The sequence below is a fragment of the Nerophis ophidion genome, linkage group LG09, assembly GCF_033978795.1.
Source record: "Nerophis ophidion isolate RoL-2023_Sa linkage group LG09, RoL_Noph_v1.0, whole genome shotgun sequence".
In the NCBI taxonomy this organism is placed as follows: Eukaryota; Metazoa; Chordata; class Actinopteri; order Syngnathiformes; family Syngnathidae; genus Nerophis; species Nerophis ophidion.
This window is the reverse complement of record NC_084619.1, coordinates 7,457,527-7,476,214: the sequence shown is the minus strand read 5'-3', so window position 1 is coordinate 7,476,214 and position 18,688 is coordinate 7,457,527. Positions and strand designations below refer to the sequence as shown.

Sequence of the window (18,688 nt, the reverse complement as noted above, 5' to 3'; positions counted from 1 at the left end):
ATACTGTGATACCGATGATACTGATGACTATGAGAACATATGAGAACATGATACTGTGAAAGATCAATCCATAATGGATCCAACACAGTCGCGAGAGTCCAGTCCAAAGCGAATCCAACACAGCAGCGAGAGTCCCGTTCACAGTGGAGCCAGCAGGAAACCATCCCAAGCGGAGGCTGATCAGCAGCGCAGAGATGTCCCCAGCCGATACACAGGCGAGCAGTACATGGCCACCGGATCGGACCGGACTCCCTCCACAAAGGAGAGTGGGACATAGAAGAAAAAGAAAAGAAACGGCAGATCAACTGGTCTAAAAAGGGAGTCTATTTAAAGGCTAGAGTATACAAATGAGTTTTAAGGTGAGACTTAAATGCTTCTACTGAGGTGGCATCTCGAACTGTTACCGGGAGGGCATTCCAGAGTACTGGAGCCCGAAATGAAAAAGCTCTACAGCCCGCGGACTTTTTTTGGGCTTTGGGGATCACTAATAAGCCGGAGTCCTTTGAACGCAGATTTCTTGCCGGGACATATGGTACAATACAATCGGCAAGATAGGATGGAGCTAGACCGTGTAGTATTTTATACGTAAGTAGTAAAACCTTAATTGCATATTTGGTCAGTGCATGACTGCAAGCTAATCAATGCTAACATGCTATTTATATGTATGTACATATTGCATCATTATGCCTCATTTTTAGTAATATCTAATATCCTTTACTTTTATCCTCTTTGTATATAATTTATATGTGCATGTCTCATGACGGGCTTCACGGTGGCAGAGGGGTTAGTGCGTCTGCCTCACAATACGAAGGTCCTGCAGTCCTGGGTGCCAGTCCATGTAAAGATTTAAAAACAAACAGCAATGTTTTAAAATCAATTCTAAAATGAACAGGGGAGCCAGTGCAAACTCTGAAGAATTGGGGTTATATGCTGGCCTTTCCTGGCCCCTGTTAAAAGTCCTGCTGCCGCGTTCTGGACTAACTGCAACCGGGAGAGAGCTTTTTGGCTAATGCCAGCATAAAGTGCATTGCAGTAGTCCAGGCCACTTGAAATAAAAGCATGCACGACTTGTTCAAAAAGGTTAAAAGATAAAAACGGTTTAACCTTTACTAAAAGACGAAGGTGATAAAAACACGATTTTAAAACGCCATTGACTTGTTTGTCTAGTTTAAAATGGCTGTCTATAGTGACGCCAAGGCTGGTGACTTTGGGACGCGCATCATTTTGCAATGGTCCCAAGTCAGGGAGGGCCGGACCAAAAACTAAAATTTCCGTTTTTCCCTCATTCATTATTAAACAATTCTGGGCTAACCAAGCCTTGACGTCACATAGACAGTTAAGAAGGGGTGTCAGGGGGCCGTGGCTTTTTGAAATCGGCATATAAATTTGGCAGTCATCTGCATAAAAGTGATAAAACACTTCATGTTTCTTAAAAATATCTCCAAGAGGGAGGACATAAAGAGCGAACGGGATGGGGCCTAAAATAGATCCCTATGGGAAAAACACAAATAATCCGCCAACAGTGCTTGGCTCTCACTGCCCAATACAGGCGTCAGAAACCCGCGGCTCTTTAGTGCCGCCCTAGTGGCTTCCTGGAGCATTTAAAAAAAAAGATTGAAATTGAAAAAGATGAGGGAAAATTAATTGTTTTCTTTAAAGTATGTTTTTTCTTTGAAGACAAACATGACACAAACCTTCCCAATTGGTCAAAAGCCCACCGTTTAATATGTTTGTGTGTATTCTTCACTGAGGAGAGTATTTGGTGAACATCTTTTTGTCCTACTAATTTACGCAGGTTCTTGAACTCACCATAGTGTGGACTGTGACGCAACAGTTCGTTTACATGTAATATCGTCCACTCTTTATTTGTCTCATTTTGTCCACCAAAAGTTGTATACTGTGCGTGAATGCACAAAGGTGCGCTTTGTTAATGTTATTGACTTGTTGGAGTGCATATTTGGCCAGTGCATGACTGCAAGCTAATCAATGCTAACATGCTATTTATATGTATGTACATATTGCATCATTATGCCTCATTTTTAGTAATATCTAATATCCTTTACTTTTATCCTCTTTGTATATAATTTATATGTGCATGTCTCATGACGGGCTTCACGGTGGCAGAGGGGTTAGTGCGTCTGCCTCACAATACGAAGGTCCTGCAGTCCTGGGTTCAAATCCAGGCTCGGGATCTTTCTGTGTGGAGTTTGCATGTTCTCCCCGTGACTGCGTGGGTTCCCTCCGGGTACTCCGGCTTCCTCCCACCTCCAAAGACATGCACCTGGGGATAGGTTGATTGGCAACACTAAATGGTCATAGTGTGTGAATGTGAGTGTGAATGTTGTCTGTCTATCTGTGTTGGCCCTGTGATAAGGTGGCGACTTGTCCTGGGTGTACCCCGCCTTCCGCCCGATTGTAGTTGAGATAGGCGCCAGCGCCCCCCGCGACCCCGAAAGGGAATAAGCGGTAGAAAATGGATGGAATGAGAGAAAATTAATTGTTTTCTTTAAAGTATGTTTTTTCTTTGAAGACAAACATGACACAAACCTTCCCAATTGGTCAAAAGCCCACTGTTTAATATGTTTGTGTGTATTCTTCACTGAGGAGATTATTTGGTGAACATCTTTTTGTCCTACTAATTTACGCAGGTTCTTGAACTCACCATAGTGTGGACTGTGACGCAACAGTTTGTTTACATGTACTATCGTCCACTCTTTCTTTGTCTCATTTTGTCCACCAAAAGTTGTATACTGTGCGTGAATGCACAAAGGTGCGCTTTGTTAATGTTATTGACTTGTTGGAGTGCGTATTTGGTCAGTGCATGACTGCAAGCTAATCAAGGCTAACATGCTATTTATATGTATGTACATATTGCATCATTATGCCTCATTTTTAGTAATATCTAATATCCTTTACTTTTATCCTCTTTGTATATAATTTATATGTGCATGTCTCATGACGGGCTTCACGGTGGCAGAGGGGTTAGTGCGTCTGCCTCACAATACGAAGGTCCTGCAGTCCTGGGTTCAAATCCAGGCTCGGGATCTTTCTGTGTGGAGTTTGCATGTTCTCCCCGTGAATGCGTGGGTTCCCTCCGGGTACTCCGGCTTCCTCCCACTTCCAAAGACATGCACCTGGGGATAGGTTGATTGGCAACACTAAATGGGCCCTAGTGTGTGAATGTGAGTGTGAATGTTGTCTGTCTATCTGTGTTGGCCCTGTGATAAGGTGGCGATTTGTCCTGGGTGTACCCCGCCTTCCGCCCGATTGTAGCTGAGATAGGCGCCAGCGCCCCCCGCGACCCCGAAAGGGAATAAGCGGTAGAAAATGGATGGAATGAGAGAAAATTTATTGTTTTCTTTAAAGTATGTTTTTTCTTTGAAGACAAACATGACACAAACCTTCCCAATTGGTCAAAAGCCCACCGTTTAATATGTTTGTGTGTATTCTTCACTGAGGAGAGTATTTGGTGAACATCTTTTTGTCCTACTAATTTACGCAGGTTCTTGAACTCACCATAGTGTGGACTGTGACGCAACAGTTCGTTTACATGTAATATCGTCCACTCTTTATTTGTCTCATTTTGTCCACCAAAAGTTGTATACTGTGCGTGAATGCACAAAGGTGCGCTTTGTTAATGTTATTGACTTGTTGGAGTGCGTATTTGGTCAGTGCATGACTGCAAGCTAATCAATGCTAACATGCTATTTATATGTATGTACATATTGCATCATTATGCCTCATTTTTAGTAATATCTAATATCCTTTACTTTTATCCTCTTTGTATATAATTTATATGTGCATGTCTCATGACGGGCTTCACGGTGGCAGAGGGGTTAGTGCGTCTGCCTCACAATACGAAGGTCCTGGAGTCCTGGGTTCAAATCCAGGCTCGGGATCTTTCTGTGTGGAGTTTGCATGTTCTCCCCGTGACTGCGTGGGTTCCCTCCGGGTACTCCGGCTTCCTCCCACCTCCAAAGACATGCACCTGGGGATAGGTTGATTGGCAACACTAAATGGGCCCTAGTGTGTGAATGTGAGTGTGAATGTTGTCTGTCTATCTGTGTTGGCCCTGTGATAAGGTGGCGACTTGTCCTGGGTGTACCCCGCCTTCCGCCCGATTGTAGCTGAGATAGGCGCCAGCGCCCCCCGCGACCCCAAAAGGGAATAAGCGGTAGGAAATGGATGGATTGATGTCTCATGACACATTTTCTGTATTTAATTTCTGATAGTTTTTTGTGTGCCATGTTGTTACAGACCACAGCAAACATTACCTAGCTTGCCGACGATTGTAATACATCTATTAAAAGAAGACAACCTGCCGTTTCCTTTAACTTGGACACACACATCTAATAATAATAATAATAATGGATTAGATTTATATCGCGCTTTTCTATTGTTAGATACTCAAAGCGCTCACAGAGAAGTGGGAACCCGTCATTCATTCACACCTGGTGGTGGTAAGCTACATCTGCCCCGGGGTAGACTGACGGAAGCGTGGCTGCCAGTTTGCGCCTACGGCCCCTCCGACCACCACCAATCATTTATTCATCATTCATGCACCAGTGTGAGCGGCACCGGGGGCAATGGGTGAAGTGTCTTGCCCAAAGACACAACGGCAGCAACTTTGATGTCAATAGGTGGGAAGCGAACCTGCAACCCTCAGGTTTCTGGCACGGCCGCTCTACCCACTACGCCATGCCGTCCCACCCGTCTACACCTTTGGCCATTAAAAGTCAGTAATATCCAGGAGTTATCTCACCTTCTGAGTAGCCTCTGATTTACTAGTGGTCTCTAATGTTTTCTTTTCTTTTTCTCCTATGTCCCACTCTCCCTTGTGGAGGCGGTCCGGTCCGATCCGGTGGCCATGTACTGCTTGCCTGTGTATCGGCTGGGGACATCTCTGCGCTGCTGATCCGCCTCCGCTTGGGATGGTTTCCTGCTGGCTCCGCTGTGAACGGGACTCTCGCTGCTGTGTTGGATCCGCTTTGGACTGGACTCTCGCGACTGTGTTGGATCCATTATGGATTGAACTTTCACAGTATCATGTTAGACCCGCTCGACATCCATTGCTTTCCTCCTCTCCAAGGTTCTCATAGTCATCATTGTCACCGACGTCCCACTGGGTGTGAGTTTTCCTTGCCCTTATGTGGGCCTACCGAGGATGTCGTAGTGGTTTGTGCAGCCCTTTGAGACACTAGTGATTTAGGGCTATATAAGTAAACATTGATTGATTGATTGATTGATAATGTTGTAGAAATGTGTAGAATAAATATTACATTTCCACATTTCTGTCAACAAAGATTTGCTTCAGCCTGCGACACATGGTCATTTTAATAGTAGGCTATTATAGCTAATATAGACACTTACGTCATGTGTTGCATTCATCATAACACTTATATACAGCTTTTGTTTGCGGCTCCAGACAAATTAATATTGTATGTTTGGTCCAATATGGCTCTTTCAAATTTTTGGGTTGCCGAAAAGAGACAGCGACAGGGTCACCTACCTCGAGCTGTCCATGATGCTGTGCAGACGATGGGCGATGGTGAGGACGGTGCAGTGTGCAAACTCTTTGCGAATGGTCGTCTGGATCAGGTCATCCGTTTCCAGGTCTACAGCTGCCGTCGCCTCGTCCAGAATTAATATGCGGGACTTCCTGAGCAGTGCACGGGCTAAACACAGCAGCTGCCTCTGTCCAACGCTGCATGCGTGTTGAGATATGGCGCACAAGTTGTTAATAGGATACAAAAACATGTTCTGTACTCTATCATGTATTCTAAACATTGAAACATATTTAAATATGTGCTTATCACCTTGACTTATGATTTCAAAGCAAGTTATCCATCAATTTGTGCGTTAAAAAAACACAATTTAGCTGTAGTTCAACCCAAATGTTCCACACCAAACTCATTCAATGTTTTCTTTTCCAAAAATATTTTCGTAGTTATCCCTCAAGGGACAAATACTGACTTTTTTTGTCCTTTCAGTGAAGTTTTGCTGTATTTCTGGTAGGGATGTCTGATAATGGCTTTTTTGCCGATATCCGATATTGTTCAACTCTTAACTACTGATACTGATATCAACCGATTACGTCAGAGTCAAATTTCGCTTTTACCATGAATTGATTAACGTGGACCCTGACTTAAAGGGGAACATGATCACCAAACCTATGCAAGCGTCAATATATACTTTGATGTTGTAGAAAAAAGACCATGTATTTTTTTAACCGATTTCCGAACTCTAAATGGGTGAATTTTGGCAAATTAAACGCCTTTCTGTTTATCGGTCTTTTAGCGATGACGTCAGAACGTGACGTCACCGAGGTAATACACCCGCCATATTCATCTTCAATACATTACAAACACCGGGTCTCAGCTCTGTTGTTTTCCGTTTTTTCGAATACTTTTTGTAACCTTGGAGACATCATGCCTCGTCGATGTGTTGTCGGAGGGTGTAACAACACTAACAGGGAGGGATTCAAGTTGCACCACTGGCAAAAAATCTGCCGCCTGAAATTCGGGAGTCTCCTGGGAAAATCGTGAGGGTTGGCAAGTATTAGAATTAGCGGTGAATGCACCGCCGCTGTATAATACAGGCGGGCCAACTCTAATGTTAATTTAATATTGTCTCAAGGGCCAAAATAAATTACATGGCGGGCCAAATTTGCAGAGTTTGACACCCGTGGTCTAGCTCAACTCCTGTTTGATCAATCCAATGTTTAAAACCTGCTGTATGCATTTTTCGGACCCACCTCAGGTTCTCTCCTCCTTCTGCAACCTCATGATGTAATCCCTCCTGCAGCCCGGACACATACTCCTTAAGGTGGGAGAGCTCCAGAACTCTCCAGATGTCCTCGTCGCTGAATCGGTCAAATGGATCGAGGTTCATCCTCAATGTTCCGGAGAACAACACAGGATCCTAGGCCCACAGAGTTGGACAGGTCATATTTAGGAGCCGTGTTTGTGTTACGGTGGCTTGGTTTGTGTGTACCTGTGGTATAATGGTGAGCCTGTTTCTTAAGTCATGCAGACCTATTTTGGATATGTCAACATTGTCGATGAGGATACGACCATCAGCAGCTTCAATGATCCGAAACAGACAGTTGGTCAAGCTGGATTTCCCAGCTCCCGTGCGGCCCACAATACCGATCTGCATGCAGAGGACATGGTCAGGTGATACAAATGCTAATGCAATGATGTTATTGTATAAACACAAACCTTCTCTGTGCTACCAATGTCACAAGAGATGCCATGCAGCACCAGGTCCAAACCCGGTCTGTAACGGACCTTGTAGTTTTCAAACAGAAGTCTTCCTTCCTCAGGCCACTTCTCGGGTGGCCGGGTTTCAGTCACCCACCTGGCCTGAAAGTGTCATAACAGTAAAGATCATACGGTGCTGAAACAGACCGATTACACCAGGGGTGCCCATTACGTCGATCGCGAGCTACCAGTCGACCGCGGGGGGTGTGTCAGTCGATCTCCAGCCAGGCTTTTAAAAAAAATAGACCTAAAAATTAGTGATCATCAATCTTCACCAAGACGTCACTTAAATGACATTCACGGTACCGGAGGGTCTTGTGAGATGACGTTGGCTGCTGCAAGATCATTATTATGAAAATATGACCGAGAGGAAGGCGAGAAACACTTTTTATTTCAACAGACTCTCGCGCCGTACCTTCCGTCAAAACTCTAAAGGCCGACTGCACATTTCCTATCTTCACAATAAAAGCTCTGCTTCATGCTGCCTGCGCTAACAAAATACAGAGTCTCGGAAAACTGGCGTGCACAAGCGATCCCTCAGAAAGCTGGCGTGCACATCACTTGTGCACGCCAGCTTTCCGAGACTCTTATTTTGTTAGCGCAGGCAGCATGAAGCAGGGCTTTTATTGTGAAGATAGGAAATGTGCAGTCGGCCTTTAGAGTTTTGACGGAAGGGATGGCGCGAAAGTCTGTTGAAATAAAAAGTGTTTCTCGCCTTCCTCTCTGTCATTTTTTCATAATAATGAACTGGCAGCAGCCAGCGTCATCTCACAAGACCCTCGGGTGCCGTGAATGTCAATCAAGCAAGCTACGGAATTTCCTGCCAAAGTTTTTCTTGTAAAGTGTATGGAAGCTGGATGAATTAGATGCCAAAAACCAACCACTTTCATGTGGTATTGTACAGAAAGGACAACTTTTTTTCTCCTCCATTTGAAAATGTGGGCGTTATCATCATTACTGTCTGATTCCAATCAATGCAAGTCATCAGAATCAGGTAATACACCAACTTATATTCTTGTCTCATGAAAGAAAGACATCTATATGTGTTACACATGCTTGTATTATCATTAAACACATTTAACCTGTTTACAAAAATGTCTCTTTCATAAATAAATAAATATAAATGATATATATAAATGAGGTAGATCCCCTCGAGTTGGTCAATTGAAAAGTAGCTCGCCTGCAGAAAAAGTGTGGGCACCCCTGGCTTACAACCTAATATTGAAATTGAAACTAATCACACGCAAGAACGCCAACATGTGTGTTAGTCAATGAGTTTGTTAATGTGCATTCATACTGACATACCTCATTATCAATGACGCTGTATTCACTCACTCTCTCCACGGCGACAATATTGGTCTCCAGCTCTGAGGACATCCGAACAAGCCAGTTCAGGGTTTGCGTAACCTACAAATCCCAGATTATGAAAAGAGTTGGTATCACAATGACTAACTTTCTTCATTATTAGTGTGTGTGTAACAGGGACTGACATTGAGGGCGTAAGATATGGACAGGCCAACCAGGCCGCTGTCTAAAGTATCCCTGGAAATGACCGCGAGCAAAGCGGCAAAAAAGACCACTAGATTGCCCAGAAACTCCAAACGAATAGCCAGCCATCTGTAGACGGAAAAACGGCATTACCATTAAGCAGCAGCCATCAGAGTAATCCATGGAGTCAGTTATCTGCCTGACCTGTTCGATACGATCCACGGGTAGACGGACTTTAGGTTCTCATCAATGGTGTTTTCATTGTGCTGGAGAAACCTTTCTTGATGGCCGTAAGCTCTTATCACAGACAGGCCGGACACCGTCTCGCCAAAGTGTGAATATATGGGAGAGCGAGACACCGAGTCAAGTCGACGCAGCTGTCTTGACGTCGCCACATAGAAACGCTGGGTGAAGACAGAGGACAAGAGTTAGGACATATTCTATAAATGTTTTCCCTTAGAAACATCCTTTTTGGAAGTATTATCATCATACTTGACAACCTTGAGACCTCCGAATTTGGGATATTTGGGGGGTTTGGTGGTAGCGGCGGTGTATATTGTAGCGTTCCGGAAGAGTTAGTGCTGCAAGGCATACTGGGTATTTGTTCTGTTGTGTTTATGTTGTGTTACAGTGCGGATGTTCTCCCAAAATGTGTTTGTCATTCTTGTTTAGTGTGGGTTCACAGTGTGGCACATATTTGTAATAGTGTTAAAGTTGTATATACCGCCACCCTCAGTGTGACCTGTATGGCTGTTGATAAAGTATGCATTGCATTCACTTAATAAATCAGAAACTGATGACTGTGACGTTTGGCTGGCATTGTGGTGATGCGGTTGAATTCTTCCGTGTATGCAAGCGGAATGGACACAGCGTGACGGTAGGAATGAAGATTTATTCTTACTATAAAAACAGACTAAGAACCAAAAATACTTGCACAAAGGCACTAACAACAAAAACCAACAGAACTAGCATGTGAGCTGGATAGAACTAAGGACGCTAGCATGTGAGCTAGGAAAATAAACACACAAATAGCATGGAAGGTAATCGAATACAGAAAGGTAGTTACCACAATGCGGGATAGCGACGTCACCTGTTTAATGGAAAGCAAATTACACTGCGAGGCCAAAAGACAAACAAAGGCAGGCTTAAATAGGGAGGATAATCAAAGGGAGGTGTGAGTGAAAGACAAAAAGCAGGTGACACAAATGCGTTACTATGGGAACGGAACAAAACAGGAAGTGCCACCAGGAACTGAGGAAGACCAAATACTAGACAGAATGTGATACAAAACAAGAACAAAAACAGAATATGACATGATCCAAAGTAGCGGATAATGACAAAGACCGAGTGCTGTATTTTACTTCTTAATGTCTTTTTTTCAACCAAAAATGCTTTGCTCTGATTAGGGGGTACTTGAATTAAAAACATATTCACAGGGGGTACATCACTGAAAAAAGGTTGAAAACCACTTTATTAAGATATAAAGAAACTGCGTTTGACAGAGAAGCAGCTGGAAGGACATACCGTAGAAGTCCACTCTCCAAATACTGTTCATTATTACTACATTGCTTCACAAAAGTATTGTAGTTGCTAGTTGTATATAATATTGTATTGTTTTTATACAAATGTATTATCTAAAAGTGAGTTTTTCTTTTTAAAAGGCAACAAATTGATTTTAATTCAATTTAACGGGAGGCGCGGATTTGAGATAAGATACCCATTACAGAAACAATTCGGCTAGTAAATTAAGTACTACTTCCATCCATTTTCTACCGCTTATTCCCTTTTGGGGTCGCTGGCGCCTATCTCAGCTACAATCGGGCGGAAGGCGGGGTACACCCTGGACAAGTCGCCACCTCATCGCAGGGCCAACACAGATAGACAGACAACATTCACACACTAGGGCCAATTTAGTGTTGCCAATCAACCTATCCCCAGGTGCATGTATTTGGAAGTGGGAGGAAGCCGGAGTACCTGGAGGGAACCCACGCATTCACGGGGAGAACATGCAAACTCCACACAGAAAGATCCCAAGCCTGGATTTGAACCCAGGAATGCAGGAACTTCGTATTGTGAGGCAGACTCACTAACCCCTCTGCCACCGTGAATCCCAATTAAGTACTACTGTAAAAGGAAAAGGGTGGAATGCCATCTCCGGGTTGGGGAGGAGACCCTGCCCCAAGTGGAGGAGTTCAAGTACTTAGGAGTCTTGTTCACGAGTGGGGGAAGAGTGGATCGTGAGATCGACAGGCGGATCGGTGCGGCGTCTTCAGTAATGCGGACGTTGTATCGATCCGTTGTGGTGAAGAAGGAGCTGAGCCGGAAGGCAAAGCTCTCAATTTACCGGTCGATCTACGTTCCCATCCTCACCTATGGTCATGAGCTTTGGGTCATGACCGAAAGGATAAGATCACGGGTACAAGCGGCCGAAATGAGTTTGGGGCTCTCCCTTAGAGATAGGGTGAGAAGCTCTGCCATCCGGGAGGAACTCAAAGTAAAGCCGCTGCTCCTTCACATCGAGAGGAGTCAGATGAGGTGGTTCGGGCATCTGGTCAGGATGCCACCCGAACGCCTCCCTAGGGAGGTGTTTAGGGCACGTCCAACCGGTAGGAGGCCACGGGGAAGACCTAGGACACGTTGGGAAGACTATGTCTCCCGGCTGGTCTGGGAACGCCTCGGGATCCCCCGGGAAGAGCTAGACGAAGTGGCTGGGGAGAGGGAAGTCTGGGTTTCCCTGCTTAGGCTGTTGCCCCCGCGACCCGACCTCGGATAAGCGGAAGATGATGGATGGATGGATGGATGATGGATGTAAAAGGGAAAAAAAACTGTGCCATGATGTAGGTTTCTATTACATTTTGTGTACTTGGATCCACCCATACAGTGAAATTCTATCCCTCCTACCTGCACAAAGAAGTACACCACAACCAGGGGAATGATGACAACGGTGAAGAAAGGAGTAGCCAGACAGATGACAAAGAGTGTCCCCAGGACCCCCAGCAGACACATGAGCCAAGCCCGGAACGACTGTGGGATGACCTCATCGACAGTGAATATATCCTATTGGACAAAGGCAGAGGCAACAAAATGAAATGAAGTCCACGTTCTTTAAAGGCCTACTGAAATGAGATTTTCTTTTTTAAACGGGGATAGCAGGGTCCATTCTATGTGTCATACTTGATCATTTCGCGATATTGCCATATTTTTGCTAAAAGGATTTAGTAGAGAACATCGACGATAAAGTTCGCAACTTTTGGTCGCTAATAAAAAAGCCTTGCCTTTACTGGAAGTAGCAGACGATGACATCACCGGTGTGAGGGCTCCTCACATCCTCACATTGTTTATAATGTGAGCCTCCAGCAGCAAGAACTATTCGGACCGAGAAAACGACAATTTCCTCATTAATTTGAGCGAGGATGAAAGATTCGTGGATGAGGATATTGATACCAAAGGACTAGAAAAAAATAAAAATAAAAAAAGCGATTGCATTGGGAGCGATTCAGATGTTTTTAGACAAATTTACTAGGATAATTCTGGGAAATCCCTTATCTTTCTATTGTGTTGCTAGTGTTTTAGTGAGTTAAATAGTACCTGATAGTCGGAGGGGTGTGGCCACGGGTGTGTTGACGCCATTCTCTGAGGGAAGTCACGGCAGCTGCACGGACGGCGCAAGCTCCACTGATCTCCGCTAAGAGGCGACTTTTTACCACAATTTTCTCACCGAAACCTGCCGGTTGACAAGTGGTCGGGAACCATGTTCGCTTGACCGCTCTGATCCATAGTAAAGCTTCACCTCCGGGAATTTTAAACAAGGAAACACTGTGTGTTTGTGTGGCTAAAGGCTAAAGCTTCCCACCTCCATCTTTCTACTTTGACTTCTCCATTATTAATTGAACAAATTGCAAAAGATTCAGCAACACAGGTGTCCAAACTACTGTGTAATTGCGCGATGAAAAGAGATGACTTTTAGCCGCAAGTGGTGCTGCGCTAATATGTCCCCTCCAACCAATAACGTCACAAACGCGTCATCATTCCGCGACGTTTTCAACAGGAAATGTGGGAAATTTAAAATTGCAATTTAGTAAACTAAAAAGGCCGTATTGGCATGTGTTGCAATGTTAATATTTCATCAAATCTAGACTTCAAACATCCCAGAATAAGCTAATCCGGTTACTTTTAGACCTCCACCCCAGATCACACCTCAATCCAACCCACTTCTCCAAAGTGGGCTGGCTCAGGGTGGAGGACAGAGTCAAACAACTTGCACTGAGCCTAGTCTATAAAATCCGCTACACCTCCTTGATACCGAAGTACATGTCAAACTACTTCCTTAACGTAAATGACCGCCATAACCACAACACCAGGGGGAGCGCCACAAACCACGTTAAACCCAGATTCCGATCTAACAAAGGTCTTAACTCATTCTCTTTCTATGCCACATCAATGTGGAATGCACTCCCAACAGGTATAAAAGTAAGTGCATCTCTATATTCCTTCAAAACCGCTCTAAAACAACACCTCCAGGCAACTTCAACACTTTACTAATACCCTCCTCCATTCACATCCCATCTCCCCGGATTATAAACAACTCAAATGTACTTCTAATGTATATACTTGTTCTTATGCTATGTGAACTCACTATGTTCTCTGCTGGCTGTACATATCCTACTAAATAAGACCTACACTGTTTCAATGTCCACATTTCTCTGTTGATGCAATTGTTGATGACCGAAGTTCTGATATCAACCAAAGCTCCTCATCCCACCCCCCGGATTGTAAATAATGTAAATAATTCAATGTACATACTATGATGATTAACTTGTGTGATGACTGTATTATGTTGATAGTATATATTTGTACCATGAATTGATTAACATGGACCCCGAATTAAACAAGTTGAAAAACTTATTCGGGTGTTACCATTTAGTGGTCAATTGTACGGAATTGTGCAATCTACTAATAAAAGTATCAATCAATCAATCAATCAATCATTGATATATATAAACTAGTAGACTTCGTAGTCGGTAGTAGTGGCTTTCAGTAGGCCTTTAATCACAATAATCACAATAAGTCCAACCTTTGCAAAGCGGTTGACCACCCTTCCGATGGGCGTGGTGTCAAAGAACAGCATTGGAACACGCAGTAAGTTGTTGAGCAGCCTGGAGTGCAGAATTCGAGACGCCTCAAGTGAGGCTTTGACCAGCACCAGAGTACCGAGAAACACAAAGAGGCCTGCCACAAACAAACAGATGAGATTACACAACTCCCCGAAGAGATAAGCAACTAATCATCCACCATAGAATAATAAAATGAACAGTTACCCTGAACCAATCCCAGAGCTCCAAATACCCCCACCCTGGTGTCCCTCTTGGATGTAGGGTAGGTCTTGTTGTAGTACTCCACTGCATCATTAGTCCAGTCACTCAGCCAAACATTCTGGCCGATGAATGCAATGTTCTGGATCAAGTACAACAGGAAGACCATGGCGGTATATCCCCAGCCCATAGCGCGCAGGTACTGGAGGTAGACTGAAAACTTCACCTGGAGAATAAAGACAAGAAATAGGATTCCATGTGTTATTTGTTCAAATGAAACCCATCTATCCATCCATCCATCTTCTTCCGCTTATCCGAGGTCGGGTCGCGGGGGCAGCAGCCTAAGCAGGGAAGCCCAGACTTCCCTCTCCCCAACCACTTCGTCTAGCTCTTCCCGGGGGATCCCGAGGCGTTCCCAGGCCAGCCGGGAGACATAGTCTTCCCAACGTGTCCTGGGTCTTCCCCGAGGCCTCCTACCAGTTGGACGTGCCCTAAACACCTCCCTCGGGAGGCGTTCGGGTGGCATCCTGACCAGATGCCCGAACCACCTCATCTGGCTCCTCTCGATGTGGAGGAGCAGCGGCTTTACTTTGAGTTCCTCCCGGATGGCAGAGCTTCTCACCCTATCTCTAAGGGAGAGACCCAAACTCATTTCGGCCGCTTGTACCCGTGATCTTATCCTTTCGGTCATGACCCAAAGCTCATGACCATAGGTGAGGATGGGAACGTAGATCGACCGGTAAATTGAGAGCTTTGCCTTCCGGCTCAGCTCCTTCTTCACCACAACAGATCGGTACAACGTCCGCATTACTGAAGACGCCGCACCGATCCGCCTGTCGATCTCAAATGAAACCAATTATTTAAAAAAAAAAAGCTGTGATTACCTGTCCTGTTTCCATAGTTTCCTTCTCAATGAGCCTTTGGCCTTTGTTTGTCTCAGCTGCATGTTCAGATTTCCTTGCAGAGCTGTTTTTTCCAACTCTAAAACTTAAGGAAACCAGAGTACGGTAGTATCAGACACAACATTCTGATGGTTCTGATCCAATACCTGCTGTTGCGCTGGCTCCGACGGATGCTGTTTTCTCTCTTCAGAGTCACAGTGACCATGTCCTCTAGGGGGGAGTCAGGATGGGTGTCATCTCCTTCAGGGATCATCTCCGTCTCTGAAACACTCGGGCCACGTTCTGGATAAAATGCACGCTTCACTCATTAATTATTCTTAAATTCTTTTAACAATTTGTCATTTTATAAGCCTTTCAGTTTATTTTTTTTACCAGCTATAAAACAATTAACTCTATAACTATAAGTAAGTAGTAGGGGTGTGGGAAAAAATCGATTCAATAATATCGGAGATCTCTAATTATTTGTTTATTTAGCCATTTTCATTCTTGAAAATGCTTAAGTTAGATCCCAAAAAATTAGTAATGTTTAAAAAATTTTCTTTTTTTTTTTAAATCTGTTCTGATGTGGACTTGCAGCAGCTCCTGAGGACCGTCACCATGGAGATGTGTAAACTAAAAAAAATGGTTTGATGCTAATAAATTATCATTAAACCTAAATAAAACTAAATTTATGTTATTTGGAAATAAGAGAAATGATATAGATGTAAAATTATATATAGAAATTATATATGTTTGATTTAAATGTTAAACTGTGTATATGAGACGTGTGCTACATGTATGTTGCTTGTATATTGTTTAAAAAAAAATAAATAAAATAAAGTAATATAAGTGAAGCATGTTTTAGATTTTATATATTTTGAACCTTGTTCTTGTTGTGATGGGGCAGGTTTATATAAGCGTTGTTTCAACCTACACCCTTTCGGCTCAATCATTGCTCAAATGAGTGGTTTTTTTTTTCTTTTTTTGCTGTTTTTCTTTGTTTTATGTGAAGATTGCCGGAAAAAAATAAATACAAAAAAAAATAAAAAATACGCAATTTTGTGAAGCCACAATATTTAAAGAACAATGTAGCGTGGGATGACTGTATTTAAAATGTTTTTCATTTGTAGATTCTGCAATTTGCCTCGCCTTAAACAATCAATCAATCAATCAATGTTTACTTATATCGCCCTAAATCACTAGTGTCTCAAAGGGATGCACAAACAAATGGCTGCCTGTGTTGCCAGTGGGCCCTAACTAACCGCATAAACCTCCTTTTATGTCCATACTGTAGCAAATATTCAACTACAGGTAGTATCTGAAGACAAAACACTGTAAGAAGAAAGACTGAATTACCTCTCTCAGGCTTGGTAGCATTGTTTTGTTCTTTGGCGTATGTGTCTAAAAACTCTGAAAAGGCTCCTTTGCTCGCACGGAGGCTGTTGTAGGATCCAACCTCGGAAACCACTCCATTGACCAAGACAACAATTTCATCCACATGAGGCAGGAAGTTCACTCCGTGAGTCACCAGGATACGTGTCTGCATAAACAAAAACACATTGGACTTGAGGAGCAGAAGCACAGTGAAACTGAATGCACGAACAGGAATTTCAGTATAAACTGTTGTTTGTGTCTAGCCTTTGATTGATTGATTGAAACTTTTATTAGTACAGTACATATTCCGTACAATTGACCACAAAATGGTAACACCCGAATAAGTTTTTCAACTTGTTTAAGTCGGGGTCCACGTTAAACAATTCATGGTAAGCTTTTACTTTCTTATTAGGTATTAACTCCATTACATTGCAACATGTATGCTCCTCCTGGGTGTGTCACTGCAGTCATTGTAAAATATTACATCAACCTTCAAGATTTACAGTCCATCCATCCATTTTCTACCGCTTATTCCCTTTCGGGGTCGCGGGGGGCGCTGGCGCCTATCTCAGCTACAATCTGGCGGAAGGCAGGGTACACCCTGGACAAGTCGCCACCTCATCGCAGGGCCAACACAGATAGACAGACAACATTCACACACTAGGGACCATTTAGTGTTGCCAATCAACCTATCCCCAGGTGCATGTCTTTGGAGGTGGGAGGAAGCCGGAGTACCCAAAGGGAACCCACGCATTCACGGGGAGAACATGCAAACTCCACACAGAAAGATCCCGAGCCTGGATTCGAACCCAGGACTGCAGGACCTTCGTATTGTGAGGCAGACGCACTAACCCCTCTGCCACCGTGAAGCCCGATTTACAGTCCATTTGAGGTGAAATATATTTGAATGTGAGTAAACCGGTGCACAAACCTTGTCTTTGAGCATTCCTTTGGGTCCGATCACATTTTCTACCGCTTATTCCCTTTCGGGGTCGCGGGGGGCGCTGGCGCCTATCTCAGATACAATCGGGCGGAAGGCGGGGTACACCCTGGACAAGTCGCCACCTCATCGCGGGGCCAACACAGATAGACAGACAACATTCACACACTAGGGCCAATTTAGTGTTGCCAATCAACCTATCCCCAGGTGCATGTCTTTGGAGGTGGGAGGAAGCCGGAGTACCCGGAGGGAACCCACGCATTCACGGGGAGAACATGCAAACTCCACACAGAAAGATCCCGAGCCTGGATTTGAACCCAGGACTGCAGGACCTTCGTATTGTGAGGCAGACGCACTAACCCCTCTGCCACCGTGAAGCCCGATTTACAGTCCATCCATCCATCCATCCATCTTCTTCCGCTTATCCGAGGTCGGGTCGCGGGGGCAGCAGCCTAAGCAGGGAAGCCCAGACTTCCCTCTCCCCAGCCACTTCGTCTAGCTCTTCCCGGGGGATCCCGAGGCGTTCCCAGGCCAGCCGGGAGACATAGTCTTCCCAACGTGTCCTGGGTCTTCCCCGAGGCCTCCTACCGGTTGGACGTGCCCTAAACACCTCCCTCGGGAGGCGTTCGGGTGGCATCCTGACCAGATGCCCGAACCACCTCATCTGGCTCCTCTCGATGTGAAGGAGCAGCGGCTTTACTTTGAGTTCCTCCCGGATGACAGAGCTTCTCACCCTATCTCTAAGGGAGAGACCCAAACTCATTTCGGCCGCTTGTACCCGTGATCTTATCCTTTCGGTCATGACCCAAAGCTCATGACCATAGGTGAGGATGGGAACGTAGATCGACCGGTAAATTGAGAGCTTTGCCTTCCAACTCAGCTCCTTCTTCACCACAACGGATCGGTACAACGTCCGCATTACTGAAGACGCCGCACCGATCTGCCTGTCGATCTCACGATCCACTCTTCCCTCACTCGTGAACAAGACTCCTAGGTACTTGAACTCCTCCACTTGGGGCAGGGTCTCCTCCCCAACCCGGAGATGGCACTCCACCCTTTACAGTCCATTTGAGGTGAAATATATTTGAATGTGAGTAAACCGGTGCACAAACCTTGTCTTTGAGCATTCCTTTGGGTCCGATCACTTTGTCAAAAAGATGTTTTCCCACGTGAGAATCCACAGCAGAAAGGGGGTCATCCAGTAGGTAAATATCCGCCTGGCTGTACGCCGCCCTGGCCAAACTCACACGTTGCTTCTGACCCCCTGACAGGTTGATACCCTAGCAAAAAAAATGATAATACAACATATTTGGTAAAAATACATGTTTTGCTGTGCAGTGTACTTTGATAGTGAAACAGCTGCCAGAAACTTCAAGTACCTCAAGGTTTGCTGTGAACAAACACTATACTGTATGTTTACACGCACAAAGC

The 18,688-nt window shown here is 44.5% G+C and overlaps 1 protein-coding gene across 1 annotated transcript in view; it reads right to left on the bottom strand.

Annotated features, from left to right (window-relative positions):
• abcc2 (ATP-binding cassette, sub-family C (CFTR/MRP), member 2) overlaps window positions 1-18,688 on the bottom strand; it is a 56,927-nt gene that overhangs the window by 1,007 nt on the left and 37,232 nt on the right. The window contains exons 18-31 of the mRNA XM_061910181.1: window positions 18,370-18,537; window positions 16,300-16,483; window positions 15,111-15,246; window positions 14,947-15,049; window positions 14,069-14,288; window positions 13,825-13,979; window positions 11,652-11,807; window positions 8,955-9,154; window positions 8,753-8,879; window positions 8,568-8,669; window positions 7,221-7,364; window positions 6,994-7,152; window positions 6,755-6,921; window positions 5,510-5,704 (exon numbers count right to left, since the gene is read on the bottom strand). Of these exons, the coding sequence (XP_061766165.1) occupies window positions 5,510-5,704; window positions 6,755-6,921; window positions 6,994-7,152; window positions 7,221-7,364; window positions 8,568-8,669; window positions 8,753-8,879; window positions 8,955-9,154; window positions 11,652-11,807; window positions 13,825-13,979; window positions 14,069-14,288; window positions 14,947-15,049; window positions 15,111-15,246; window positions 16,300-16,483; window positions 18,370-18,537 (2,216 nt within the window). The remainder of the gene's footprint in view (window positions 1-5,509; window positions 5,705-6,754; window positions 6,922-6,993; window positions 7,153-7,220; window positions 7,365-8,567; window positions 8,670-8,752; window positions 8,880-8,954; window positions 9,155-11,651; window positions 11,808-13,824; window positions 13,980-14,068; window positions 14,289-14,946; window positions 15,050-15,110; window positions 15,247-16,299; window positions 16,484-18,369; window positions 18,538-18,688) is intronic.